Below are 27918 nucleotides of genomic sequence, written 5' to 3' on the forward strand. Positions count from 1 at the left end.
CTTCTTGCTCTCCACCCTGGGAGAGGCAGCAGGGACATATCAGGATTCGGATTCCATGGTTTGCAACTCCCTGAGGGCTGGGCTGGGCTGGGCTCCACTGCGGCTGGCTGGTGTTTGGCGCTCTGATCTAGCGCTTCCCTTTGAAATCTACCCCCTCCTTTTTTTTTTTTTTTAACCAGGTATGATGATGTCAAACGTGATGCTGATGCTACAGTTACAGACACGGCCCCTGCTGGCGCAGCCTCTCTGATTCTCTCTCCCTTTCCGCGTCCAGCGCTGGGCTTTTTCAGACAAGTGCATCTCCTAACCAGGTCACATTTCAGCCGCGACCCACTATCCGTCTGTCACCGGAGTCAGACCGCAGGAGGAGGGCTGAGGAACACGACGTTTGCTTCGCTAACTGCAGGGTGAGAGGAAGGACATTAAAATACTGCAGAAGTCAAGACCCCCTAGGTCGCACCCAGACCACGATGCGCGCCCCGGGCTGCGGGCGGCTGGCGCTGCCGCTGCTGCTCCTCGCCGCGGCCGCCCTGGCCGAAGGCGACGCCAAAGGGCTCAAGGAGGGCGAGACCCCCGGCAATTTCATGGAGGACGAGCAATGGCTGTCGTCCATCTCGCAGTACAGCGGCAAGATCAAGCACTGGAACCGCTTCCGAGACGTGAGTCTGCAGCGCCGCGAGGGCCGGCGGCGCGGGTTTAGGGAGGGAGCTTGGGGACAGAGTCCCCGGCGCCGGGAGCGGCGGCTGCACGTCGCAGCCACCGGCTCCCGCAGCCCAGCCACCTAATTGCACCGCGAGTAAACAACGCGCATCCACCGGGGTCGTCACAGCCCGGCGCCCCCTCCCCGTGTGCCCCATGGTCCGGGAGCCTGCGGGCTTGGGACCCCCTCAGGCCCACCCCCGCCCCGGGCGAGTCTTGGACGGGGAGTCGCTCCGGGGGCGCGCGCCCGCGACAGGATCTCTCCCGCAAGCCAGGCGTGGAGAGGGGTGCGGGGCGCAGGGGTGGGGGTGCGGGGCGGGAGGGGCGAGGGCCCTGGCTGCGGCTGGGCTGGAGATCTCCCTTTTTGTGGTGAGCCGCCCTCAAGCCTGTCCCCAGCCAAGTGGATGCTGCAGGCTCCACATACCGGGCACTGCAGAAGGGGCAGGTCTGGGTGGGGCTGGCGGGGAAGGGAGCAGCGTCTTGATCGAGTGTCCTCTGCTCCCACCTTGGGTTTTGGGGGAAGCGGGACGGGGCTTTTGGCTGGGGCTTTCAGTTCAGTGTGTGTGTGTGGGGGGGGGGGTCCTAGCAATCCTCATAAGGCGGGACGGTGAAAGGTGTGTCCGTGATGGGGGGGCGGGCGGCGGCGGCGAAAATACCCGAGGCCACCTCCGGGTGGCCCCCAGAGCCAAGTGTGGGGTCCCCATGCAGAGTGGCGCGAGCACGAACGGAGGCTGGTTTTCCAGGACCAACCTTTCATGGAGGCAGCCCAACCCAGCAGGGGGAGAGGCTCCGATCCAGAGAGAAGACTCCGTCGCCCGGTGGGCTTGAAAAGCAGAGGGAAGAGCCCAGAAGCTGGGTCTGGGGGCCCTTGGCGGACGCCCGCCGGAACCCAGGCTTAACCTTGGGCCGAACTTTGCGGGGTGGGGGGGTGGGGAGGCGGCTGCAGAGGAGCCGGCGTCGCTGCCGCACTTTGTTTACCGGCACCTGTAGATCAGAGGGGAAACCGGAGGCGGTGTTCCCAGTGGGTTAAGTGAGAGTGAGGGGGGAGGGCAGAGGGCGTGGTTGGGACCCAGAGAAGGGGGCGGGAGTGTGAAGTGGAGGATGGGCCTGGATGCGGCAGAGGAGACGGACGCTGGTCCCCCGACCTGGTGCTCTCTGACGCCCTGTTCCCGGAAAGTCTCTTCTACGACCCAGTTCTTGCTCCGCATTGCCCAGATTCCCTCATCGGACCCACTTAGTACCACACAGGCCACACTGTGAACTTGCTCATCTGCTCTTCAATTGCGTGCATCCAGAAGTTCCTTAGAAATGTGTTTAAAATACACATGCTTCATAGGATACCCAGCCAAATGATGGGAAGAGGCAGAGATGCGGATTTTAATGTTATTGTGAGACAAGTGACTGTTTCTCTCCAAAGTCAAACTGGTAGGTTGTAATTCATCAGAAGTAATCGATGCTGCCAGGTCCTTAGGCTGAGTGTCCAGGGACCCAGAGTGGGCAGTTTGCCCCACCCACAGCTGGTCCAGCCAGGGGAGCCTGGAGCTCCAGCAAGGCCTTTTCCGCGGCCCCTGCAGGCCCTGCACAGATTAGCTGCAGTCTCCTGCCGCTGCCTGGGAAGCAGCCTGGCCGCAGCAGCGAGGGGGCGTCAGCAGGCTGGCCCATCCGCAGTCCATGTGTCACTGATCCAGGCCTCCCTCTGACTAGCTGGCCCTTTGATATTCCAAATGGGACCGGTGGAGGTCAAGGGGAAAAGAAATGCTTAATCAGAACACTATAGGTTTAAAAATAAAAGATGCTCCCCACCTCCCTTCCTCCACCTGCTTCCAATAGCCAACTCTGTAGGTGAGGATAAATGACTGGCTGCTTGACCCTGTGGCACAGGGCTGCCCACCTGTCTCCCTGTATTGGTGCCAACCACTTCCCCCTTCCTACCATGCTCATCAGAAGGAAGGCACCAGATTTGAAATTCTACAGGACCTACCCCCATGGGATGCATGGAAAGCTTTAGGGCCTGAGTGGCATCGGGGCCTTTTATAGTGCAGGTTTCCTCTAAAACCCCATTTAAGGTCGCCCTGGCTGCAGGAGGACAGGGTCAGGGAGAGAAGGCGGACAAGGAAGGCTGGGCAGGAGGGTCTGGCTCTGGGTATTCGTTGGCAGCTTCTGCAGAAAGGCAGGAGACTGCTAGCTCGGAGCCACTGCATTGCATAACCCTAGGGGTGCCACAGTGTGAATGGCGCCCCCTGGAGTTGTGCAGTGCACAGACGTTACACAGGGGCTCTGCCAGCACTACAGACACTTCTTGTCCCTCCTCTGTTAGTAGAGGCCCCGCTTCCCACGCTAAGGGCTGAAGGTCCTCTAGTTGGGGACAGCAGCATCAGGCTTTATGTGCATTTCATCAGGCTAGCTTTCTTGAAAATAGGCTGCTTGACTCCTCAAAGGAGAGAGAGTTTTTTTGAACCTCTAAGGCATTGCCAGGTTGAGCCAGAACCTTGTTCGTAATCAATCAAAAAATGGTGCAGCGTCCCCAGTTTGCCTCGTAGAAGGAAGGCAAGCAAGACGAGTGGGATAGTCTTGGGGAATAGGATGGAGGAGTTGGCAGTGTGTGTGAGGGACGTGTCTCATCAAATGGTGTTGACTGAACTGAGGGGGAAGATTGAGAGAATCGTGTCGAAGGGGTCAGGAGAACGTAGAAGAGGAGGAAAGCTTGGCCCGTGGCTCCAATGTGGAATTGGACTGAGCTGGTTGGGGGGGAGTTCAGCTTAGCACTCTTTCTCTGAGCTCTAGGATTATAGGGGAGTCAGGATTTACCAGCAGAGTAATCCTCCCCTCCAGCGGGCGCAGGGCTCTTGCATCCTGTGCTTGGGTAGATCTCTTCTAATGCCCGGTGCCCTGCTGCCAGGGAGGAGGGCATTTCATGTCAGAGGAGATGGGGAGGTTGTGATCCAGCTGTGCCCTACCCTGGGTGGGCCTGAGCTTTTCGGAGCCCTGCTCCCCAGTGCTACCATCTCCAGATTCACCCCCTGCAGAACTGGGTGGGATTTTACTGCAGGCTTTAGGAACAAAAGCATCCAGGGCCTCCTAGAAATGGATGGACACTTGAGAGGAGACAGGCCCATTACACAGCATTCTTCCAGGCCAGCTCCAAGAGGCTGGCGAGGCAGCACTGACTGTTCTTTTTCTTCTTGGCTCTTCTCTACTTTGCTCTCTACTTCCATTAAATTTTAATGATATTTCTGAGTGTCTGGCACAGTGCTTGGCACCCAGTTAATTTATGTTGACTCACTGATTGCAGTGAGTGCTTACATCTGCTGGTCCCTGCAGTAAGCATTTGATCTGTATTGTCTCTCGTGCCCCTCAGCAACCTGTGACATAGTTGTCATTACTTTATAGTCTTCCCATTTTATGGTTGAAGAAACGGAGACACAGAGAAGTTAAGTAATTTACCCAGGGGTCAAATAGCTGGTAAGTGGCAGAGCTGGGATTTGAATCCAGGTTGTCTAATTCAACTCTACTGTTGAGGGAACTCTAGGCCTAATCCTTAGTGAAAATGGGAAGGAAGAGTCTACCCTGAAGAATGAAGTCTACCCTGGCTTGTGCCCTGTGAGCCTTAAGGATGCCCTGGGCAGAGCAGCACCTCCTAGGAAGGTGGGCCAAAGCCCTCAATGTCTTTCGCAGCCTACCATAAGCCTGCTCCCCATCCCCTGGCCTAGCGACACTCCAAAGGCAGCTGTCCGCCCAGGAGAGGCAGGAGTGCAGTGTTCTGGGAGAGCTCTGTCCTGGGAGTCGGAAGGCCTGGGTTTGGATTCTGGCTCTGCCACTGGCAGGCCATGTGATGCCAGGTACGTCACATAACCTCTCTGAGCTTCAGTTTCAGGCTAGGAGACTGAAATGAATGCATAAACGTGAAGGCATTTTGTTGGAGGGCTGGAGGGCATCCATTTCAGGCAATGCTCTCCAGCCCCATAGAAAAGCTACAAGATGGATCATCATTTCTGGGGCTAGCCCACACCATGCCTCAGTCCCCATGAGAAAGACGGTGACGTATGTCCGCTAACTTACTATTCACTGCAGGTCTGAGCACCTCCCGTGTGCCAGGGGCTTCACTGTGAGCCTGGGGTCTGGCCCAGGGACACAGTGCCTGCTGCCTACTTATGAGTCTCATGATTGGATAATCACCAAGTAGGCCAGTAGCAAGTTTTAGCCACAAAGGGGCTCCCTTATTATCACCCCTCCCCTCTCCCCACCCCATACACCTAAAGCAATGCACTTGTGGGGATGAGCTGCACAGAGGTTTGTGGATAAGTGTGGGTGTGTGAGAAGAAACCAAAACTGGGTCAGAATGGATTCTACAATTGGGGTTTGGGGATAGGAGGGTGGGTCCTTCCCTCGCCTCCTCCACCCTGGTTTTGAATCCTCTCCCACACTGAAGGGGCTGGCATCTCCCAGAGCGGTGTCAGCATGATGAGGGACTCTTGAACCCCCAGCGGGGCTCAAGGCCTTGGGAGGAGAGGGAGAGAAGAGCACTCTCTGCTGGAGAGGCTGTCATATGCTCCTCTCCTCTGAGGCAGTCTGAAGAGCATGGCAAGCCAACACCATCCCCTCCCAGTCTCAGAAGGTCAGAGGCTGTCAGGAGAAGTGGAAGAGCTCTGGCCTACCTCAGGCCCCAAGGGCTCGGGGAGAGCACTCAGCTGACCTTCCTAGTGAGAGGACAGAACTGGCCATGTGACCTTGCGCAAGCCACTTCACTTCTCTGGCCCTTGATTTTCCCATTGGTTTAATGGGCAGGTTAAACAGAATAATCTACAGAGCACTTAGCATTCTATGACTCCAGGATGATGGCACTGGAGCCTGTCAACAGCCCCTCCACCCACAGACATACCCCACCCTGCCCCACCCAGGGCAGCAAGTCTTTGGATTTGGGGAAAGGATTTTCTTTTGCTTGAGGAAGTACCTTCGAACAGATCAGGGTGTGGTAAGTACTAGCCAGAGACGGAGAAGTCTGAGAAACAAGGCCTAATGGCATCTTGGGGCAAACACCAGGCTGGGGATGGAGATGCTGTCTCAGTGTATGTTTCCTTGCAGGTGTGACGTGGGTCTTTTTAGGGCTGTAGACAGGGAAATTATGTGCCCAGGCCTAGGCACCACTGTGTCTAACCTTGGTGGGCAGACCTAGGCCCCGCTGGGGGCTGTAGGGCTATGTGGTAGCTGGGGGCTATAGGGAGATGTGGTCCATGAAATGTGCCAGCCTCTGACCCCCTGAGGGCTCGGCCAGCATTCAGTTGCAGGTATAGCCCCTTTCTTAGGGTTCCTGCAGCATTTACTGGCCATAAACTCATTTGGCACGTGTTGGTGCTACCTCGAGGCGTCTCTTACACCATGGGCTTGTATCTCAGGAGTCTTCCTGCTGGTATTTTTAACATGTGTTTATCACCTTCCTCCCATGGTAACCCCATGAGGGCAGGGTCTGGGAATAGACTGCCTGTGTGCCTTACCACCCATCCTCAGATCATTGCATGGGGTGTTTGTGCACATAGTCAGGGAGCACAGCCCTGGGGCCTCAGCAGCATTAAGCACTAGGCTCCCACATTTCACAGATGGAGAAACAGACCCAGAGAAGGGCAGGCCCCTGAGAACCCGTCTCCCCTCGCAGCCTCATGCTCTTTCACCACACCGTGCCTGAGTTTCCTCAGCTCCAATCTCTGGGGTCTTCCTCAGAGATCCCTGGGATTTAAATCCTGCCCCTTACTCATGTTCCAGAAGGGAAACCGAGGTCCTGAGGCAGCTCAGAACAGAACTCCAGGCCACCTCTCCCCTGCACCTCTCCCCTGTTCTCTGCCCTTCATGGACCGATGGGGCTTCTACCTGGCACAGAAACCCAGGGACTGCGGTAGTGGCCTGACATGCCCCTGGGGTAGTGGAGAGGTCAGGCCTGGTGGAATGTGGGGTGGGGGGACGTTGGTATGGGCATACCTGAGGCCAGGTAGAGCTCCTGGCATGCTGGGAGTGATAAGCACATTTTTGCCCTCCAAGGAAATTCCTCTGAGAGGAGAGGAGGTGAGAGGCAGGGCGTCTGCCAGATGCCTGTCTCCTTCTGTTTGTCCAGGCCTAACACGCAGCGTTCGCCACTCCCTCTGAGAGAGGAACAAATATTTGATGACTGCCTCCCTTCCCAACCTCCTCCACACGGAGGGCACTGCCTCCTCAAGATGCCTTCTGCCCGGGCGTGTGATGAGGGTGTCAGTCCGTAGCTGAGAAGGAGCCCAGGCAGCCCCCACTTCACCTCTTATCATTCCTTCCTGGGTCCCTCACTCTGTGCTCACTGGCTGTTCGCGGGAAGGGGCGGGAAGAGGCCCCAGCCGCAAGTCCCTCTACTCCTGGGCCTTCTTGGTGACTAGGCTCCATTGGAGGCTCCCTCGCCTGAGGAATGAGGCAAAAATAACGCTGCGACAGGGCTTTTCAGAGGTGAAGAGAGGCCTGGCCCATTTCCATTTTTAGAGGTTCTTAATCTATTAAAAAATGAAGAAATGCCGTAACAGGGTTACAAAAGTTGTGGTTTATTTAAAGTCTCTTGATGAACATCTTTCGGTCCTGCCGGTGTGCCTCTGGCTGTAGATACTCGTTTGGTGACATCAAAAGTCTAGATTTGAGGCCCTCTGTGACCGTGAGACCCAAAAGTACCTCTTGGGCCCCCCTCCCCAGGATCCCACCGTGTGCCGAAGAACCTGGGCTTCAGTGGTCCTGTTTTATGGCTTTTGAAAGTACAGAGCTTCACAGTTTACAAGGTGCTCTCAGCAATTATCTCGCTGGGTCCCTCCGTGGCTCAGGGAGGAAGGCAAGGGGGTCGTCCTCATTTTATAGACAAGTAAGTGGGTCCAGCGAGGGCAAGAATCTCTAGCCCAGAGTCTTGTTGGCAGTCAGAGGCAAGGCTAAGCCGGTTCCCCGTGCCCTGATTCCAGCCCTGGTGGCTGGGGGGTCAGTCTCCCCATCACATGGAGCTGCAAAGAGGTAGGTGGAGATTTACCCAGGTGGTTCTTAGCCCAATAAATCAGGGCCTTCGGGGGCTGCTCTTCCTTTGCTCGATTCACTGCTGCGTCCCATCCTCCCCACCAGATGGAGAGGCTGGGAGAGATTGGGTTAATTCAAGCTGTGAAGTGAGCGGGTGATTTGGGTGCTAATTAAAATGACAGGAAGTAAACAGCACTTGGAAACACCCAGCATGTGCCCCCCTCTAAGCCTGGCTAGGCCTGCGCACGCACTCACCACCACCGTTTCTCTCCCAGCTTGGCACAGTGGGCCTGTCTCCATGGCAACCAAGCTGAGCCACAGAGATCAAAGCCGGAGATGGGTTAGCTCCAAACCAGCCCAACCAGGGGCGTGTGAAGGGGTTTCTGGAAAGTGCCTGGAGAAGGGGGGCCCCAGGTGTCTTCCCCCACCACTGCCGGTTCCTCCTCTCTAGCTACAGGACTCCCTGCCTAGGGGTTGAAGCAGAGCTGCTGTGGTGGGAGAAACCACCCACGAGCTGGGATTAGGCCTCTTGGGTCCAGCCCCTGGCCTGGGACTTTCTTCATCTGCTAAAGTTTATGGGTTTATGGAGCAGTCAGAGTCCTGGTTAGGGGCACACATTCTGGAGTCCCAATTCTGGGGATGCCAACACTCTTCTGCTGTGCAATTGATGTAGGATCCTGCATAAGTCAACCTCCCCAAGCCTCAATTTATCACCTGAGAAATGGGGATAATAATAGTAATTTTCTCTATGGTTGTTGTGAAGAGTAAATGAGCCAATGAATGCAAAGTGCTCAGACAATGCCTCCCACATGGGAGTTGCTGAAAAGCTGTTAGCTGTTATTAGTAGTATTTTTACCATGTGCTAGGTGCTGGGCACAGACAGATGAACTTTATGTGGTCTCTGCCCTCACAGAGCTGGCCGTCTCCGTAGGGCAGAAGCAACAAACAACATTGCTTTGTGTAACTGGAGCAATAATAAACTTCTACCAGGCGTAGTCAGCCTGAAGGAAAACTAGATATGGGGCGGGTTAGGGAAGATGACACCCGAGCTGGGTTTTGAAACATGAATAGAAGTTCGGGGGCTGGATGCAAACACACATTCCAGAGGGGGAAGAAGGCTGTGCCAAGGTCTGGCCATGCTGAAACATGCACTGGAAGGACATGGGACTGGGGTAGCCAGGAACAGATCGACAAGATGGACTTTCTTCTGCAGGTGACAGGGAACCAGTGAGGGTTTTTAAAAATATAGTATTTACTGTGGCTTTTTCTCTTCATTAAAAAAGTGGTATATATTAATTGTAGAAGTTTTGGAAACTTGGGAAAAGGCAGAAGGATGCCAAAAGTCTCTGTATTCCTATCCCCCTCACCACTCCCCCTGACTTGAGGAAACCACTCTTAACATTTTGGTACGAATCATTTTTACCTACTCACCTTTAAAAATTTTTTTTAAAATGAGTGAAAACTGTATATTCAGTGAAGGGTTTTAAGGAGGGAGAGATGTGATCAGACTTGTGTTCTAGAAAGATCTCGGTGGCTGCAGTGGTATGGAAGATAGATGAGAGTAGGAAGGATGAGGGCAGGGGGACCGGAGAGAGACTCTGTGGTAATTGAAGCCAGGGTTGTAAGATAGGACCAGTGGGCGTGGTGAGGGAAGGCAGGCTAGAGAGAGATTTAGGAGGTGGAGTGGACAGGTTGGGAAGATAAGGACGGGGCAGAGTCTTTGGCTCGATGTCATAAGATTGGAGACAGTGGTATGATGTGCGCTCCAAAGGAAAAGGCCTGGAGTTGGAAGTCAGGAGACTGGGTTCCAGCCAGTTGGCCTGTTCCTCATGCATTGAGCATCTGCTTTGTGTGAGGCGCCCTCAGAGGGAGGAAAATAGCTGCTCTTTTTCATCCCTGAGGCCGCATGTGAGAAGTGAAGGCACCAGAGAAGATAAGAGCATTAGACATAAGATGCAGGGGGAAAGACCTTACACCTGAGACCTGGCACATTGGGCTCCCTCCACCATGGGCTCCCTCTGCTGCCTGCTTAGCACCAGCAGGAGCTCTACCGGAGCCAGCCCATCCGGGAGATTCCAATGGGCTCAGGTGGTGCTCGGGCAACAGAAGGTTTAAGAAGTTCCGAGAGTGGTTCTAACGTGCACCCACATGGCACAGAGGAGGATACAACCCCGAGAGGGGAAGTAATGTGCCGAGGATGCACAATGAGCCAAGTTTAGAGCAGAATCCAGATCCAAAGTCCTCTCCATCTCTTCCCTGCCCCCTTCTCAGAGCAAGACTCTGCTCTTCTCTCAACAAGAGACCTCCACATTCGTGTAGGGGCAGGTCGGGCCAAGGAGACCCAGCTTGGCTCTTCATCTATCTTGTGGCCTTCAGCTGATTGCTCTGCCTCTCCGAGCCTCAGTTTTCTCATTTTTTATGCGGTTGATCCTATCGGTCCTGCCTGCCTCACAGCATTGTGAGGATAAGAGGAAGACAAACACATAAAAATACGTGGAGAGGACTTAATTTAAAAGCACCATGAAATATAAGCCATGGTGCACTTGTACATTCCAAAAGTTTTCCACGGTCCTGCTCTGTGCTGAGCAGGGGGCGTCACGGCTCGTGGTACTAACCAGGTAAAATAACCAGGTAAAATAGATGTGCTCACCTTTAGCCCAGAACTTTGGATCTTGGCCTATGATCCGTCTCCCCTTGGGCCTGGCCCTTGCCTCAGAGTCCTGGAGATGGGCTCTTCCAAGTCCCTGTTTCTCAGGGGAAGATCCGATCGATCAGTCAGCAGCAGAGCCAGGACAGAAGCAGGCCTCTTATTTCCTGAGAAGACCCTGGTGCCTTTACCAGAATTTCTCACTACTGCTTATGAGCCCACTGGGTGCCATAAATAGACACCGTGGCATTGAAAGGCATTATTCGCACTTGCCAACAAACACCTTTTTCAGCTTATAGACAAGCCAGCCCACACCTGACCTCAGGGGCCCCTACGCGTGTCCCTGGGCTCTGCCCCAATGCCACTTGGAGGACTTCCTCATCGCCGCCCCCCGCCACCCCTCAGGCAGCCCTCCTCACACCCCACTGGTCTCTGCCCTCCTCATGGTGGCCTGTCTCTTCTCCACTTGCAGGGGCCCCTCATGTGGCCTCTCCCTGCCCATTTCCTGCCCCTCCACCATTTTCTCCACCTAAAGTCTATGGTCTCTTCTTCTGCTATAACAGCTTTTATTTGTTGAGTACTGTCTGGACACTGGGTACCCTGTAGACACTATCTCCTTTAATCTCTGGGTAGTCCCAGGAGACAGGTGCTGAGCTCCTAACGGTCAAGGTGCTTGCCCAAGGTGTGCTGGTAAAGGGAGCATGGGGATTCTGTGTGACTCCAGGGCCCTCTCTCCTCCTCATCCCCCTCTGCAGCTGGCTGCTCCCATTCTCCTGGGAGCAGGGTCCTGGGATCCAGAACCACTCAGGCCTCCCTCCACCCCACCCACTGCAGTGAAGACAAAGAGCTTAGCTAGAACCCAGGACAGCACTTATATACAGAAGGAACTCAATCCCTGCATGCTGAATCGGAGGGAGGGGTCTTACCCATGCTGGGTTGGGGGGTGGGTGGAGATGGCTCTTCAGCAGGGCTCTAACAAAGGGGCTAGAAGGTGAAAGCCCCTTTCTTAGAGCTCCCTCTTTCCTCACCCCACATTCCCCTGGATTTCTAATCAGAAATTCTTAGTCTTGATCTTCGAGAACGCACTTTGTCCTGAGTCCCAAAGACTTCTGCTCACAGCCTGGTTGGAGGTGAGGGCAGCAGGGTGGGGCCAGAGCATGGGAATGAGCAGGCATCGAGGCCCCAGGTCCCTCCCCAGTCCAGTGCAGGTGCGGGTGGGTTCTGAGGCACACAGGCTTTGTTGGTTGGGAGCAGGTGACTCACACCAGCCACTTCCCCCATCCTCATCACAACCTCATGCCCCCTCCCCTCCCAGGGAACAAAGGAGCAGAAGGGAAGACCCTAACTTGATGGAGGTCAGGTCCTACTTTTGCCCCAACCCTAGCCTCAGCCACTTGGCCACTCTCAGCCTCCATTTCCCATCTGTGGTGGAGAGGACACGGGGGAGACCCCTCCACCCTGAGCAGTTCCTGGAGAAGGGCTGGTCTGGGCTGGCTTCTTTTGGCCCAGCAAACGAGGGAAATTGTGCCTCAGTTCCCTGTCAGATGCTCTGTGGTCTCCTTAGAAGCTTACCCAGGGGCTCCAGAGGGCTCAGACCAGGCCTGGGGAATTGGGTCTGTCTAGTGCCCCCTGCCCAGGCCAGGTTTCCTGGAAGCCCCACCTGGGCCCAAGGACTGCGGGACACTTGACTGCTTGGACATGTTGCAGGGCCAGGTGTGGGCAGAGTGAAGGGGGAGAGAGACAAAAAGAGAAACAGAGGGAGATGGACAAAGAGATGCACAGAGACACGTGTGAAAGCAAGACAGAAAGAGAGCACAGAGCCAGCGCAAGCCAGACCCTCACAGGGTAGGGTCTGCTGGTCTCTTGCCCTCCCCGCTTCCTTCCCATCCCTCCTCACCCTCTCTCTGTGGAAGAGGCAGGAAGGCCAAGCCTGAGGGAGGGCCTTGGCGCCCACATGTGAAAACCTGGGGCTGCTCACAGGAGTGGGCTTTGTTACCTCATTTCTGGATAAAAACCATCTGGCATTGGGTGAGCTGCCTCGAAGTGTCCTTGTTTCCTACGCATATCCAGCATGCACTGTTGCTTACACGTGTGTACATACAGACGCATGCTCACAGACCAGGACACATACACTTGCACACAGACATGCTCTAGAATACGTGCCCGTGAGTGTGCGCGTGTGCACCCAGGGCCCACGCGAATGCACACAGTGTGCAGAAGCACATTCTCAGGTACACACCTGACCACAGTATGCTTTACCTGGGTAGTGATGCCAGCTGTCTACCTGGCTCTGGCCCCTTTCTGGCCTTTGCCCAGGAGGCCGTGTTGATAAAGGCCCTCACTCCTGCCTGTTCTTCTGATGCTAGTCAACTTCCAGGGGAAACTTCAGGGCCCCAAAACCCTTAGACTTTCAAAGCCCTTGTGGGTGCCCTCTGTTACAGGAACCCTATGCCCTCTTCCCCCAGGCCTGACAGCGGTCTGGCCCCTTCCCACCCCCACCCCACAGTGTGGCCTCTGCCCCCCTGCCGCCCCTGCAGGCTCTGATCCTTGGGTAGACAGGACTCAGAATGAGGGGTCAGCTGTGCATGGCTCCTCGTGCCCTTCTACCCCCAGCTCCTAGAGCCCCATCTGGAGGAGGCCAGCAGCTGGCTCCTTGGCACTGCCAGCCTCCAGCCCCAAGAAGCCTTCTCTCTGCCTGCTTGGCGGAACTTCCACCGGAGCACCCTGGAGCTGTTGCTGGTTTCCAGCAACTGCCTCTGCCCCGTAGGGGAACGTGGGAAAACCAGAACAAGTTGGGGGTTTCATGCCAGGGAGCTAGGCTGAGTGGGAGCCACTCTGCCTCTGGCCATGCTGGGCCCAGAGGGCCAGGGGAGGCCCTTGCGGCTGGAGCAGGGTGAGGGGTGATCTCCCATGTGCTTTAGGTCTTAGAGGCTGTGTGTTGTAGCCAGAAGAGAGGTCTGTGCTGGCCATCGGGAAACCTGGGCTCTGCGGCAGTGGGCACTGGGTCAGGTCATTTCCTGTCTCTGGGCCTCCCTGCCTCACCTGCACACGGAGGGGGCTGGGCCAGATCACCTCAGAGGGCCTTTACAGGACCCTCTGACTCTGAAGGTTTGCAGCTGGACCATGGTAACTGAGGAAGCCATTGACATCGGGAGGGACCGTGGCACCCCTTTCTCTCAGTGCACCATCCGAACTCTGCAGAAACCTCAGACCTTGAGTGAAAAACAGTCCCCGTGCAGCCTGGAGGAGAGGCCTTTCCTCTTGCCTCACTCACATAGGGGGCAGGTGTGATAGGGGGCAGGTGTGAAAGGAGGGGACTTCCCAGGGAGGGACTCTGGCAGAGGGAAGGTGGCATTTCTGGGACACCCAGGGCACAGGCATGAGAGTCACTGTTCCCAGGCAGTATGCCCCTGTCCTGGTGATGGGGCCAGGGCTGGGCCACTGGGAGCAGCTTCAGGGCCTGGAGGGGAGGGATGGTCCATGGGCCACAACCCTATGGGTCCTAGGGCCGGCCCTAAGTGGGCTCTGGCCTTAAGTTCTCTGTGGTGAAGACATAGGAATACTGTCCCCGAATTGGAGACCCTAGGGGTCAGAGGACCGTAGCAATCAAAGACCATTGCCCAGCAGCCACAGCCACAGGATGAGGCCTGGGGAGCCCTGGGACCACATGGTCTGAGGGTGGGCCTCACACTGAAAGCTCCGTCTCTCCTTCTCTCCTCCTGCTCCATTTCCTGTGGCCTCCTGCTGCTTCCTGATCCCCAGGAGGTGGAGGTGAGTATTGCCTGGGGCTCCACTGCGTATGGTCCCCCTGCAGCTGCATACCCCACTCTCCTCCTCTCCCTCCAAACCCTCGCCCTAACTTCTCCTTCCCTGCAGCTTCCGGTGTGGGATGGGGGGAATAAGGAACTTAGGGAGAGGCTGGAAGGGACTCTGCACATTGGTTTAGGGGGATAAAGGTGTGAGGGAGGCAGCTGGCAGGGCCTGGGTGGACAGGGGTCATCTGGGAAGCCACCAGGATGGTGGCAGTTTGCATGTGGAAGCAGTGGCCCAGCCCTCTCTCCTCCTTGGCCCTGGAGTTGAACCTTGGTCAACTCTGGGCTGTGAATCTTCACCCTTCCCTTCTCCCCAACCCGTCTCTGTCCTTCCCCAGGATGACTACATCAAGAGCTGGGAGGACAATCAGCAGGGAGATGAAGGTAACATGCCCCTCCCAGGTAGGGGGAGGTGACTGATACTGATGATGACTTGAGACCAGAGGGCAAGTCTGCTTCTGGCCTTGGGGGCTCCTAGGGCAGCCAGGCCCTGTGGGGTGGGACTTCTGAGCTGGGGAGCTCTGGTTATCAAGGGCTGCTGGAGAGAGGGGCTTCCCAGCTCAGAAGCAGGGCTGGAGGCTCCTGGGAGGCTCCTGTGCTCTCTGGCACCGATTCCCAGGTGACCTGTGCCCTGACCCTATGTCCCTACAGCTCTGGACACCACCAAGGACCCCTGCCAGAAGGTGAAGTGCAGCCGTCATAAGGTGTGCATCGCCCAGGGCTACCAGCGGGCCATGTGCATCAGCCGCAAGAAACTGGAGCACAGGTGAGGGGCTTGGGAAGGTCGAGCCTGCGGAGGCAGGGTTTGCTTAAAGAGCAAAGGGCTTGGCTGACCCTCTCCTATGTATTAGTTATCTATTGCTGTGAAACAAACTACCCCAAGACTTAGTGGCTTAAAATAACAAACCTGTATTACCTTACACAGTTTCCGAGGGTCAGGAATCCAGAAGTGGTTCTGTTGAATGGCTCTGGCTCAGGATGTGTCAAGAGGTTACAATCAAGATGCTGGCTGGGGCTACATCATCTTAAGGCTGGACCAGGGCTGGAGGATCCACTTCCAAGCTCACTTACATGGCTATTGGCCCTAGTCACGTAGACCTCTCCATAGGGATGCTTGAGTGTCCTCACAACATGGCAGCTGGCTTCCCCTAAGGCGAGTCATCCAAGGGAGAGAGAGAGCAAGGAGGGAGCCACAATGTCATTATGACCTAGTCTCGGAAATCACATGTCATTACTTTGCTACTTCTATTTTTTAGGAGTGAGTCATAAGTACTGACACATTCTAGAGGAGTGGGATTGGGCTCCATCTTTTGAAGGGAGGAGTGACAAAGAATTTGTAGACGTATTTTAAAACCACCACACTCTATGAGATCAATTACCAAAGAGTGTGGGACCCAGGGAAAGTTGCATCTCCTCTCTGAGCCTCGGTGTCCATATCTATAAGACAAGTAGGTTGGACCAGATAGTTTGAGGTTCCTTCCAGCTCTGATATGCAACAACTTCACAAAATATTTAAAGTTGCAGCTTCTGAGGCTGGCAAAGGAGGGAGGGGGTGAGGGGCATTTGAGGTCTTAGCTCCAGCCCAAGGACAGGACCTTGCCTGGCTCCATGACCCCTGGAAAAGGTCCCATTTCCCTCCTCATTCTCTTGAATCATAGAATCAGGGACCAGAGACTTAGGGTTGCAATCTTAGATGGCTTCAGGGGCCTGGCACATAATGCAAATGTGTGAAGAGAGCTCAGTGACAGACCACTCTGGTGAGCCCAGGCCCTGTGGAAAGAGGGCAGCTGTGTCTCGGCATTGGCTGATTACAGCTATGTGGGCATACAGGACCAGGACTGCCACATCTTCCATTTTACTAAGAAAAGCCAGGAATCCAGATTTTTATGTGAACTCTTCCATTTTGTAAATATTGGTGAATAACTCAATTAAACCCAAAACCCTTGGTGGCCAAACAAAGTGAGTCTACAGGCCAGATGTGGCCCGTGGGCCATCAGTTTGCAACCTCTGATTTGGTCTGACCCTTACGCAAGGTGCGACTACCTTTCACATCTTGCAGTCGGACCTGGAGTTGCTGCCTAAAGGCCCTGATGGCTTCAGTAAACCCTGGGAAGGGGAAGCTGGGGGTCTGTACCCTGCCCAGAGGGTTCCACCTTTAGGAGCTAGGGGAGGGTCTGGCTGGGGATGATGGGGGAGTGTGGGCAGGGGAAGGGAGGCTGCTGTAGATCACCCGTACCAGCTTCTTGTTGGAACCAGTCTCCTGAACTTTCCCTTCCCCTGTCCCTCTCTCGTTTTTGCCTCCATCCCTGTGCCCTTCCTGTCTCTCTCCTGTAGGATCAAGCAGCCTGCCCTGAAAGTCCATGGAAATAAAGACTCCGTCTGCAAGCCCTGTCACATGGCCCAGCTTGCCTCCATCTGCGGCTCTGATGGCCACACTTACAGCTCGGTGGTGAGGAGCCCCAGTTCCAGGTGGGGGTGGGGGTGTACCTCAGGTCACAGGCAGCAGAGAGGATGACTTGGCTGGGGCCCCCTGAGGGGTTCCCAGTGCTGACGTGGGGCCACATGTGCTGGGTCAGTGCATTCAGTGCGGCCAACCACAGTAGGGACACCTGAGCCCTGGGCTGGGGCTGCCTGAGAGTCCGAGCCAGACCCTGCTCCTGACCTTGGGCAGGTGCTGGTAGGTGGTGGGGCCTGGAAGAGGCAGGCGGGCAGGTAACTGCACGTCAGAGTAGGTGAGGTAGGGGCCTCATGAGAGTAGCGAGGGCTATGGAAAGAAGGGGCTCTGTTGTCCTATTGTTGGAGGGTGAAGGGTGGAGCTTCCCACAGGCAGATTCCCACATGGAGGGGACGGTGTTCACCAGCAAGCACCGGGCATTCCGTGGCAGGAGGAAATAATCCTCCATGAGACGACCATGTGGAGGGAATGATGGTTGGGGGAACAAATTCCCACCTTATGGGATTTTTTTGAAGATTAAATGAGACAATATCTGTGAAAACATTTTATAGAAATGCAAGTGCTGATTATGAATGCTTCTACTAACAACGAGGGCTTGGGAGTTGCTTGCTCTTTGGAGGGCGCTGACTGTTTGGGTTGGGCTCTAGGGCTCAGGAAGCCTTTTGGGGTGAGATGCAGATTTGAGTCACCTGCTGTGGGTGATTATTGAAATTAGGGAGGGGATGAGGTCCCCCAGAGAAGAGAGGTGGGGGAGAGACAGTGGGCAAGAGGCTGAGGGCAGAAGCTGCACTGAGGAGGCAGGGGTGGGGGGTGCGGGTACAAAGGAGGTGGGGGGCTGATAGAGGGAGGAGAAGAGCGCTGTGTCATACAACCCCAGGGCAAAGCAAGCTTTGGGCAAGAAGCTGTGGTCTCAGGGTCACACGCTGTCCTGTAGGGAGGAAGAGGTCAGGAAGTCTGGCTTCCATCCCAGCCTCGTGGCCCTGGGCCTCTCTGAGGTTCCATGTTCTCTGCCGAGTGGGAGAAATACAAATCCTCCCTCGCAGAGCTGTCAAGGACCAAGTGAGATAAGGTAAAATGCTGCGACGACCAGCTTCTCATTAGCGGTCATCCCACGGAGAGAAACCAGACATGACCAAGGGAAAATGGGCACGTTTAGGGGCAAGGAGTGGATGAGCCCCTCTCAGAAGCTGGCTTTAGCAACAGCTGTGGCAGAGTGTTTTTTAGTGAAGGCCGGGGAATTAGCAGATGTTCAATAGCTGATAGCTGTTTGTTATCAAGAGAGCTAAGCAAAGCCCACTGGAGTGACTGTGGGAAGACCAGCTGGCAGCCCGTTACCCCGGGACTCGGGGACTGTGGTGAGGAGGAGGAGAGGCCATGAGGGCAAGGAGAGGGTGGGCAATAGACAGCTCCACAGGGAAAGTGGGTGGGTGGGGGTGAGGGGATGGGGAGATGGGTGTCCTGGGAAAGAGAAAGGTGCAGAAAGGGCGGGCTGGGTGCAGAGTGGGGTTTGTGGAGGCCTTTGATTCCCTGGGACCCCGCTTCGTGGGCCTGCTGCCCCTTACCACTGTGCATCTGTGGCCTGCAGAGGGACTAGGAGGGTTCTTCCGGGCTGTCATGGGTGCCGTCCCTCCTGTCTCCAATGGGAAAGGCAGATGTGGCTGCCACGGTAGGCTTGAGGGTGCCGCCAGCTGCAGAGACCTGTGGGCGAGCCCCACATCACCCAGGCCGACTTTTCTTCTTGCGCAGTGTAAGCTGGAGCAGCAGGCATGTCTGAGCAGCAAGCAGCTGACGGTGAGATGTGAGGGCCCCTGCCCCTGCCCCACAGAGCAGGCCTCCACCTCCACCATCGACGGCAAACCAGGTAACGAGGAGTGCTGGGCCGCAGCCAGGCTGGGGGTCCTCCCTCACGGCTCTGGGATGGTAAGAGAGGTTTGCAGAGTGGGAAGGGAGAAGTGGCAGAAACAGGCACAGGCCTGAAGGATCTGTGGGTCGTGGGGCCTGGTTAACACAGAACAGGAGGGCCTCGGCCACAGGGAGCCCGCACTGTGTGTTTTTAGTGCTTGGGGGGAAGGGGAGGAGGAAGATGGGAGAGGATGGGAGAGGCAGCCTCTGATTTCTAACTCCCCTTCCCTCCGGCGTCTCTGACCACTGCCCAGCCTCCTGGCCTGTAGGGCAGCAGCCCGAGCTTGCTGCTTCACCTCACCTTCACCCTCCACCCCCTTCTCTCTATTCTGCCGGCCGCAGAGACCTGCACAGGTCAGGACCTGGCCGACCTGGGGGATCGGCTGCGGGACTGGTTCCAGCTCCTTCATGAGAACTCCAAGCAGAACGGCTCAGCCAGCAGCGGAGCCAGCCCGGCCAGTGGTACAGGAGCTGGTTGCCCCACCTGGGAGGAGGGAGGGAGATGGGGAGACAGGTGTGCACTGGGGCCAGCCTGCCTTGTGCTCTCTCCTGCCAGACTCTGAGCCCCTAAAAGAGCCTAAACCTTGGAACAAAGGGTGGTAGGCTTCAACCAGACAGGAGGGATTCGGGTTAGCTAATAGGAAGAACTTCTTAAGATGAGTGGAAGGAGCTTAAACCCTGAGATGGGTAGCCAAGGGAAGGTAAAGAATTATTTTCCCTGAAGGGCTTTCAAAGCAGGGTTTTGAATGGTTTAGGTGTAGTCCTATGTAGAGGCACGGGGATGGACCATCAGCCATTCTTGAGTTTCTCACCCCCATAGTTAGTTGCGAACTGCCCTGACCCTGAACCGAGAGCTGGGGCTGATGGAGAGGTGGAGGGATGGGTGGACAGATGGATGGAGTGGTTTGCCTTGAGCGTGTCTGAACCTTGGCCTTCTCCCCAGGGCTGGACAAGAGCCTGGGGGCCAGCTGCAAGGACTCCATCGGCTGGATGTTCTCCAAGCTGGACACCAGTGCCGACCTCTTCCTGGACCAGATGGAGCTGGCCGCCATCAACCTGGACAAGTACGAGGTCTGCATCCGCCCCTTCTTCAACTCCTGCGACACCTACAAGGATGGCCGTGTCTCCACCGCTGAGTGGTGCTTCTGCTTCTGGAGGGAGAGTAAGTGTGGCCCTCCTGCGTGGGTTCTGCCCCTCGCCCCAGGCTCTCTGTGGGAGTTAGCGTGGCTCCCTCTTGGCTGCCTTCCCAGGCCCAGAAGGTTTCCAGCTCACCTACTTCCTGCACTCTCTCAGCGCTGCGTCTGCAGAAGTCCAGGGAAGCCCACACTTGAGCTCCCCTCCTTGGCAGGCTCTGAGGTGGATCAAAATGTTGTGGGTCCCGAAGCTTATGCACTTTTGGAGGCCTTCTTTAAAGAGTATTAAAAACTACAAGTGTAAAATTTCTAGGACCCCTGGGAGAGCCTTTGAGGGGGCTGAGGGTCCTGAAGCTGAAGCTACATCGGCTTTCAGTGGTTCCACTTCTAGGCACATCTCACATTATTTGCCCCAAATATGTGATTATGTAGGTGATCATTAGCCGTAGAGATGTGGCGTCATTTGCTAGCTTTATGTATCCTGAACCGGAACTGGACATGTGCTCAGAGATCGTCTAGGCCAAGTGGCAACCACCATTGGTCATCGTCATGGGGAAACTGAGGTTCCGAGGGGTCTGTCCAGCCCGGAGGTGGGGCAGGCCCTGGTGCTCTGCCTGGGTCCTGCTGTGGTCGTGTGGTGGAAGCAGTACAGCATCCGTGGCCCGAGGCTGAGGCCTCGGCTTAGCTTCACCATATGCTGGTTTGGGCCCCTGGGCAGCAAACTGAATCCTTCCCGAGTTTGGTTTCTTCATCCGATTTGGAGATAACAGTACCTACCCGGAGACTGTTGTGAGGATGAACTGAGAAAATCTGGGTGCAGAGCACCGTGTAAATCCCCATTCCCTCTGCCAAGGCAAGGTATTTTGATCAGTGTTATTGCCCCTAACTGCCCAGACTTCCCACTATCTGCATTGCACCAGCACTTTACTTTCCAGGCCTCTGAAGCTCATTCCGTCCATTCTGGACAGCAGCCTCCTTGGGCAGGAGACTGGTAACTGATCGCATCTTACAATCAGCCAGGCTTCCACTTGGAAGCACTAGGGGACTTCTCAAGGTCACAGACAAGTTAGATTTGGCTGCCAGTTATTTTCAGGCTGCTGTCTAACATTTCCTCTGGTCTTATGTTCCCCCTGGGGCCTCTAACACTGGGGTATCCATCTGTTCATCACACCTCGTCTTCTGAATCCTGTTTACTCATTCCCTGGGTCCCCAACAGAGACATAGGCTTCTTGGAGGACCTCAGCCCATCCCACAGCCTTGGAATGGCCTCCCTCAATGGGAGCCTGGGTGTTTTTATTCCACAGAGTTCTTGAGTCAGGTTTGGAGACCTTGGAGGGATCAGTGCATCCCGCCACCACCATGGGATAGCCCTGTATCAGAGCCTGGGTATTTTCATCTTGCAGAGCCCCCTGCCTGGGTTTCTAAGCCCTGGGGGGGCTCAGTGAATCCTACCAGCAGCATGGGATGGCCCCCATCAGAGGCTGCTTCTCTCCCCACAGAACCCCCCTGCCTGGCAGAGCTGGAGCGTATCCAGATCCAGGAAGCTGCCAAGAAGAAGCCAGGTGAGGGGGCTGGGCTAGGCACTCAGGAAGAGGCAGGGAGGGGTGCCCTGGGGTCCTTCGGAGGCCCAGAGAGTCCGGCCCCTGATCATTGTAGAAGACGCTGAGCCCAGAGGAGGCACGGGGCCAGGAAGACAGGAGAGGGAAACCCCCTTCCTGTTTTTATGTTTTTGTTCTCGTGGTAGGGCAGGGTCTCCCAGTCAGCCCTCAGTAAGTGTGTTCTAAGCACAAATTTTGTGCCCGTCTGTGCTGGGGCTGGAGTTGGATACAGAAGGATCCTAGAGCCCTCCATTCAATGCAGTTCAGTAAGAGCATGTGCAAAGCTCGGGGAAGGCCCTCCACAGCAGACGCTCACTCAGCAAACACTCGAGTGCCAGCCCTGGAGAGACAGAACAACAACAGGCCCAGCCCAGGTCAGAACTAAGGGCAAGACAGCCTGGTTCCTGGCCCCATAAAGCACACAGTCTCCTCAGGGAAGTACCACACACAACGGACACACCAAAGAGAAAGAGCTCCCAACTGTGGCTTGCGTATGTATGGTGCTGAGGGAGAATGCAAGTGGACAGAGGTTAGCCTGGGGTCAGCGAAGTCCTCTCTGCGGGGCTGGTGTTCAAGAGGAGACCTGAGGGATGAGAACGAGCCAGCCAAGTGCAGAGCCCAGGGCAGGAAAAAGCACGAGGTTCTTGGGGAACAGAAAGAAAGGACGCATGTGGCTGGAGTGTGGTGGTTGAGGGGACCATGGTCCAAGGGGCAGATAGATCCTTGAGAGCTGCTTCCATTTAACTGGGCTGATGAGACCAGCACCCGGGAAGCCAGACACTGGAACCACCCTGCAAAGCCATATTGACTGTGAGCCCAGTGGCCTTCTGTGGTAGGCGTTAGCGCCACTTCTGCCAGGAAGCCACCATCTTCCCTTCCGGAAGCAATCCTTTCTGGTCTGTATCCCCAAGCATGCTCGTGGGCCTTGGGGCACCCATCCTGTGGTGCCTGGGATTATCATTTCTATGTGTCTCACCGCTCCTAAGTGGGCAGAGTCTGTCTCTGGGTCCCCAGAGTGGTGATCTCAGAAGACGTCCACAGAGTGGACAGAGGAGCCGCAGTTCTGGGCCTGAGGGAAAGTGGTCGGGCCCTGAGGGCAGGTCAGAATCAGAGGGGCTGAGAGGAGAAACTGGGCATTCCTGGCAGGGGAGGCCAGGCCAGAGGAGCAGCTGTAGGATCGAGGGTGTTGAGCATGATGAGATCAGACTGGCTGTCCTACAAGACTTGGGCCAAGGAGTCAAGGAAACGTGAAGGCCGATGGGAGCCCTTGGGGGCCTGAGCAGGTCGTCTGGGGGGCAGGTTTTCTCGTCTCCAGTCAGTGGAGCTGGAAGAAATGCTGGAGTCCAGCCCTGGACGTCTGGGCTTGTTGAGTGGTCGGTACCTGGGCTGGCTGTGCTCTAGTGGGGTCTGAACCCCTGTGCGAGCCCCAGGCTCCACAGCCACCTCTCTGGAGAGCCCACGCCCAAGGCCCCTCCTCTGACCCTGCTGGGCCCTGTCAACTTCAGGAGTCTTCATCCCGAGCTGCGACGAGGACGGTTACTACCGGAAGATGCAGTGTGACCAGAGCAGCGGTGACTGCTGGTGTGTGGACCAGCTGGGCCTGGAGCTGACCGGCACCCGCACGCACGGGAGCCCTGACTGTGGTAAGGGCCCGGCACAGCGTGGGGGCCTCTGACCTGAGCCTGGGAGGGCCAGGGAGGGGGCCTAGCTCCGGCTGGCAGGATTCTGGGTGGCAGGGAGGAGAGGCGGCCGCAGGGTCCTAACTTGCCCCTTGGCTTGTTCACCTCACAGACGACATCGTGGGTTTCTCAGGGGACTTTGGGAGCGGTGTCGGCTGGGAGGACGAGGAGGAGAAGGAGACGGAGGAAGCGGGCGAGGAGGCTGAGGAGGAGGAGGGTGAGGCGGGCGAGGCCGACGACGGAGGCTACATCTGGTAGAAGGCCCGCGGGGAGCCGGGGCAGGCCAGGGTGCCGACGGCTGGGGGAGAAGGGCCAGCACAGACCTGGACAGAAGCAGGCAGCGTACAGGTGGATCCAGAAAATACAGTTAGAAGGACCCTGGCTCCCATGGGGAGGACTGGATGTATGAGTGTGCATGACACACATGTGGCCTGTACGGCCGGGACGTATGAATGAATGTTTGTGTGTGTGTGTGTGTGTGTGGCATGTGCTGCACGTGTCCTTGTCCACACTGCTCCTGGCAGAGTGAGGCACCCAGAGGCCCCTTAGACCTCCTTGTAGTTGTCTTCTTTCCATTTGTTGTTGGTTTTAAAATACACACATTCATACACCACAAGGTCAAAACTGATGAAATGAGATTCCCCCTTGCCACATCCCCTAGCCCCATCCGGCCTCGCCCTGACTCCTTTGTCCTAATTTGCTACCCTTGGCTCAACCAGCCCTGCCTCCTCCTACCCCGGCCTGCCCTTCTCCCTCCCCTTTCTGGGGTCAAGCTCTGGCCTGCAGGCGTGTCCGCATTGCAGAGAGGAGGGAGGGCAGGGAGCTATCTGCTGGCTGGGGGTCCTCCCGAAGCTGGGCCAGTTTGGCTGTGACACCCCCACCAGCCTCAGATGAGCAGGGCTGGGACACCCACCACAGCAAGCCCCTTCCCTTTGTTGGGCTCCCAGCACTAGAGAAACTCTCCTAACCCAAGCTAGTGGGACCAGAGGTGGCCAAGAAGGAGCCAGAGGTGGTGGTGGGGGTGTCTTAGGTGGGGGCTTGGTCTGGGGCGCTCGCTTGGAGGCAGTGGGAGGTAGTTATACGGGGAGCTCTGCCTGGCCCTGTGGGGTGCTGCACCTGCCCCCGTCCCTCTTGCTGGTCCACTCTGGAAGCCTGAGGATCGGGCAGCAGGTGAAGAGCCTGGGTTTTGGCCAGGGGTGTGTTTGTGCACCCACCTCCTCCCTGACCCCTTAATTAAGTGCTTCCCACCCACCCAGACCCATAGAAAGGGTTGTCCCTGAGACCCTGTGAAGGAGCAGCAGTGGAAAGCCGCAACCTTCTTGCTCTCCAGGACCACATCTTTCTCCATCTCTCCTCCTCAAGGGAAAGGCACCCAGGGGCCGTTTCCGTCCCCACTCCTCTCAGCCCCCGAGGTTTCCCTCTGTCCCCTCCGAGGGTCCCCTAGGGCTGCTGTAATGGAGGGGCTTCTCCAGGCTCTGTTTTGAAGCCTTAACATTTTCAAGAGCTGTGAAAAGTCAGAGGGGACAAGACGGGGGCAACCAGAGTCTGAGGCCACACCTTGCTCTTCCCTCGAATTTCCTTACCAGGTGGGAGCCAGGATGGATGAGAAAGTGCCCCATATATTTTTTTTCCTAATCTGTCCAGTTCTCCCTGTTGAAGCAAATTCCTTAACACCTTTGGTGAAGAATTTCTTGCCCGAATGTGGGCCTCTGATGCCCTCCAGTGTGTGGTGAGTGCAGTGTGTGTGTGTGTTTGTGTGTGTGTGTGCTTGTGTGTGAGCCTAGGGGCCATGCCTGAGGGCCTGGGATTCGAGGAGGGTGCCCCTGTGTGCTGTGTGGGCGGCAGGGTGTGGGGTCCACGCAGCAAGGTTCCCTGGGCAAGGCTCCCTGCCTGGCTCTCCCCAGCTTCTGCAGCATCTGCTGTGTCTTTGGACTTCGTGGAATAACCTCACCCAGGCCGCCCCTTTACTCCACCATGGAATCAACATCTTCTCAGCCCTCTGTTGGGGGAGATAATGAAACTCCAGTTAGCCCTCTGAACCGCTTCTCATTCCGCAGCACAGTTCTGACCGCTAAGGTGTCTCGCTGTTCCAGATCCCCCACGTCCCATCTCCCGCCTCTCCCCTTCCTGTCCTCCCACCTCCCTCTGCTGGTCCCCGGCTCGGTTCAGGGAAATGCCATCTCGCCTCAGCCCTCTGCTGCTCCTCTCACTCAGAGCTACTTGAAACTTCCTGCTCTTGCTAGGATCGGAGCCTGTGTGTCTCTTCCCTCTGCCCCAGCTCAGACTTCTGGAACTGTCCTCCTGGGGGTGCTGTTGAGGATGCTGGGGCATTCTGGGGTGGCAAGGGGGTGGAGAGGAGGGAACACCCCTCTCATCTCACTGTTGCCTTCCCCCCTGGGGGACGCGTGCTCTCTCTGTGTCTCTGGGTCTTCTGGCTGTGCACGTTCTTATGACCTTGTAAATATGTTGTAGAAAGAAAGCAAAAGGCACTGAACTAGACCCTGGTGGGACTCAGGGGTCCAACCTTGCCGTCTCTGAAGCACCCACACTGCTTTTCACCCCATTCTCTGAATCTGAGGCCCCCCAAAGCTAGACAAAGCAGCTTGTTCCCAGTGGGCTGAAGGCCTCCACGTGACTTCTTGCCAGACCAGCTCGAGGTTTCCCCATGGGCAAGGTTGCAGGGTAGTCCTTCCTCGGCCCCTCAGATTCGTGTCCTTGACCAAGCTGCCTGCCACCCAGCCCCTCCCTGGTCCCTCTACTCGGACGTCCTCTCTCCGTCCTGTCTCCACTCCCCTTGCCTAGGCAGGCAGCGGAATTAGGGCTGCATTGAAAAGAGCTCAACCAAATTTTAGAAGAAAGGTTTCTTGCCTGGCCCCAGAGCTGCCCTTGGCTACGGCAGGCCTCCTGACCCATGGGTGCTGGGAGATATGAGTGTGTCTAAGATGGGGTAGGTTGGAATTGAGAGAACGAATGTGCCTTGAGAGACCACTCAGAGAGGGTCCAAGGGTGATGGGGGAGGAGGCACGGCATGGGAGCTCAGGAAGGAGGGAGAGGGAGGTGAAGCAGAGGAGAGCATGATGGGGCATCATGACTGCTTGCTACTGTCCTGCTGGGGCTGTGACCACATGGGGTCAGTGGTCACCCTTCCTCATGCCAGCCCTCCTGGTTTTAGTGTGCAGGCCACTCACTCAACCTTTCATGAGCTCCATCTGCTTCCAGCTTCACCTCTGAGTGGGTGGGTCCATTGGGATCAACACTGGAACCCTCCATTTCACCAAAGCCTCACCCTCAGCCCTTGGGGAGAATGAATGGCTAATCCACTGACACCTGGCGTCATCGTGAGGCTGTGGGCTGGCAGGGTTCAAAGGGAAGAGACAGTGGGGGTGCAAAAGGAGACTCGAGACATCCCGAGGAAGTCCCAAGCAGAGCAAACTGCTTTATAGCCTGAAGCCTACTTAAACTGTGTTATGTGCAATAACTGAGCTTAGAGTTAAGAATTGTGTTCAAGTGCTTGGATTTCCGTCTGTATATTTAAGTGCTGAAATCGTATCTCTCAGTAATTTTAGACGTCTTTAAAAAAATCGAAAAACAAAGTGTTAGACCGTGTGTGTGCATTGATGGGCACTCAAGTGTCCTGTGGATCACCCCACTTTCTCCCTTTCCCCTGTGCCCCCGTCTCCTCACACCCAGCCCCGCCTCCACTTGGGGCCCCCGCCTCGTGTTCTCTTTATCTGCCTATTACTCAGCCTAAGGAAATACGTACACGCCACACATGCATAAAGGAAATCAAATGTTATTTTTAAGAAAACAGAAAATAAAGACTTTATAAACACCACCTACTGGCAGTACCCTGATTATTCTTCCTCTTGGTGCCATTTTTCACAGAAAGGGCAGTCACGAACGAGGTCCCAGAGTACGGGGTGTGGTCAGCTTCTCTTCCTCACCTTCCATCTGCGAGACCCCGGAGAGGGTGGGGCTGGGAGGAGGGGCCTCATTTACGGAGGGGAGGACCAGGAGCAACGTAGAAATAGTTTTGGTATTATTGCAAATATGTCTGCAATCTATATTTGTATTTATGCCAATAACTACATCTCTATCACAAAGCAGAGATCAAACTTGATGTCCTGCTTTTTCCATTTAACCTATTAGGAACCTTTCCCCATGGTATTAAAATTATTTGAAGACATGACTTTAATAGTTACATAGTATTCCACAATATGGAGGTACTCTAATGAATTTGACCATTTCTCTCTTTTTGGACATTTATATTATTTCTAATTCTTGATACCTTCACCTCTAACCCTAGAACTTGCTAACCCTGGTCTTGGGCAAGTCATCTGGCAGATGGAGAGAAGAACCCCTCTTACAAGGATCACAGGTGCCTTCTAACCAGTGAAAGCCCGGCATGAATGTCACGTTAAGCCCCCTGGGCCAGGCCACAGCCAGGGCAGGCTCTGGCCGTCTGGCTAGAATGGACCCTCAGGAAGGGGAGCTCCCTCCCCGGGGGTGGGAGGTCATGCAGGTGGTTTTCTGCCACCATGTTTCTATCATGGTTTCTCATGGCCACCTGCAAGGTCAGACTTGGAGGCTCAGGAGTCTTTCTGGAAGGAAGTGTGAGGAGGGATAGGACTTGCCGTGGAGCTGCTGCCAGCACTCAGGATGAAGGGGAAAGTGCGTGGAGATGGGGACGGAGATCCCTGGGTACTGGTCCACTTGTAGGAAGCTGTGGTTTGGGGAGCAGAGAAGCCATGGTGGGGGAGGGTGCCTTGAGATTGAAATTGGTCAGTGGAAGCATCTTATATCAGCCCATGAGATAGGTACTGTTATTAATGCCCCTTTTGCAGATGAGGAAACCGAGTCTCAGAGAGGTTCAGTAGCTTGACCAAGGATATACAGCTGGATTCTGCTTCCTATCTACCATCTGACACAAAGCAGGCTGCCATCAGTGCCCAATGATTGTGCTCCTCGTATGGCCCCCAGGAGCTCAG

The 27918-nt window shown here is 55.8% G+C and overlaps 1 protein-coding gene across 1 annotated transcript; it reads left to right on the top strand.

The window, feature by feature from the left end:
• Nucleotides 1–191: 191 nt before the first annotated feature.
• Nucleotides 192–26765, top strand: SPOCK2 (SPARC (osteonectin), cwcv and kazal like domains proteoglycan 2). Its single transcript, XM_087432052.1, has 11 exons — nt 192–659; nt 14114–14122; nt 14502–14547; nt 14815–14929; nt 16498–16612; nt 18365–18479; nt 18863–18982; nt 19464–19682; nt 21153–21215; nt 22757–22894; nt 23043–26765. Exons 1-11 carry the CDS (start codon nt 471–473, stop codon nt 23186–23188), a joined length of 1275 nt encoding a protein of 424 aa, XP_087288178.1. The 5' UTR covers nt 192–470; the 3' UTR covers nt 23189–26765.
• The last annotated feature ends 1153 nt before the right edge of the window (nt 26766–27918 follow it).

The sequence above is a fragment of the Ceratotherium simum genome, chromosome 6 (genome assembly GCF_057802395.1).
Source record: "Ceratotherium simum simum isolate JZ-2026a chromosome 6, ASM5780239v1, whole genome shotgun sequence".
Lineage (NCBI taxonomy): Eukaryota > Metazoa > Chordata > Mammalia > Perissodactyla > Rhinocerotidae > Ceratotherium > Ceratotherium simum.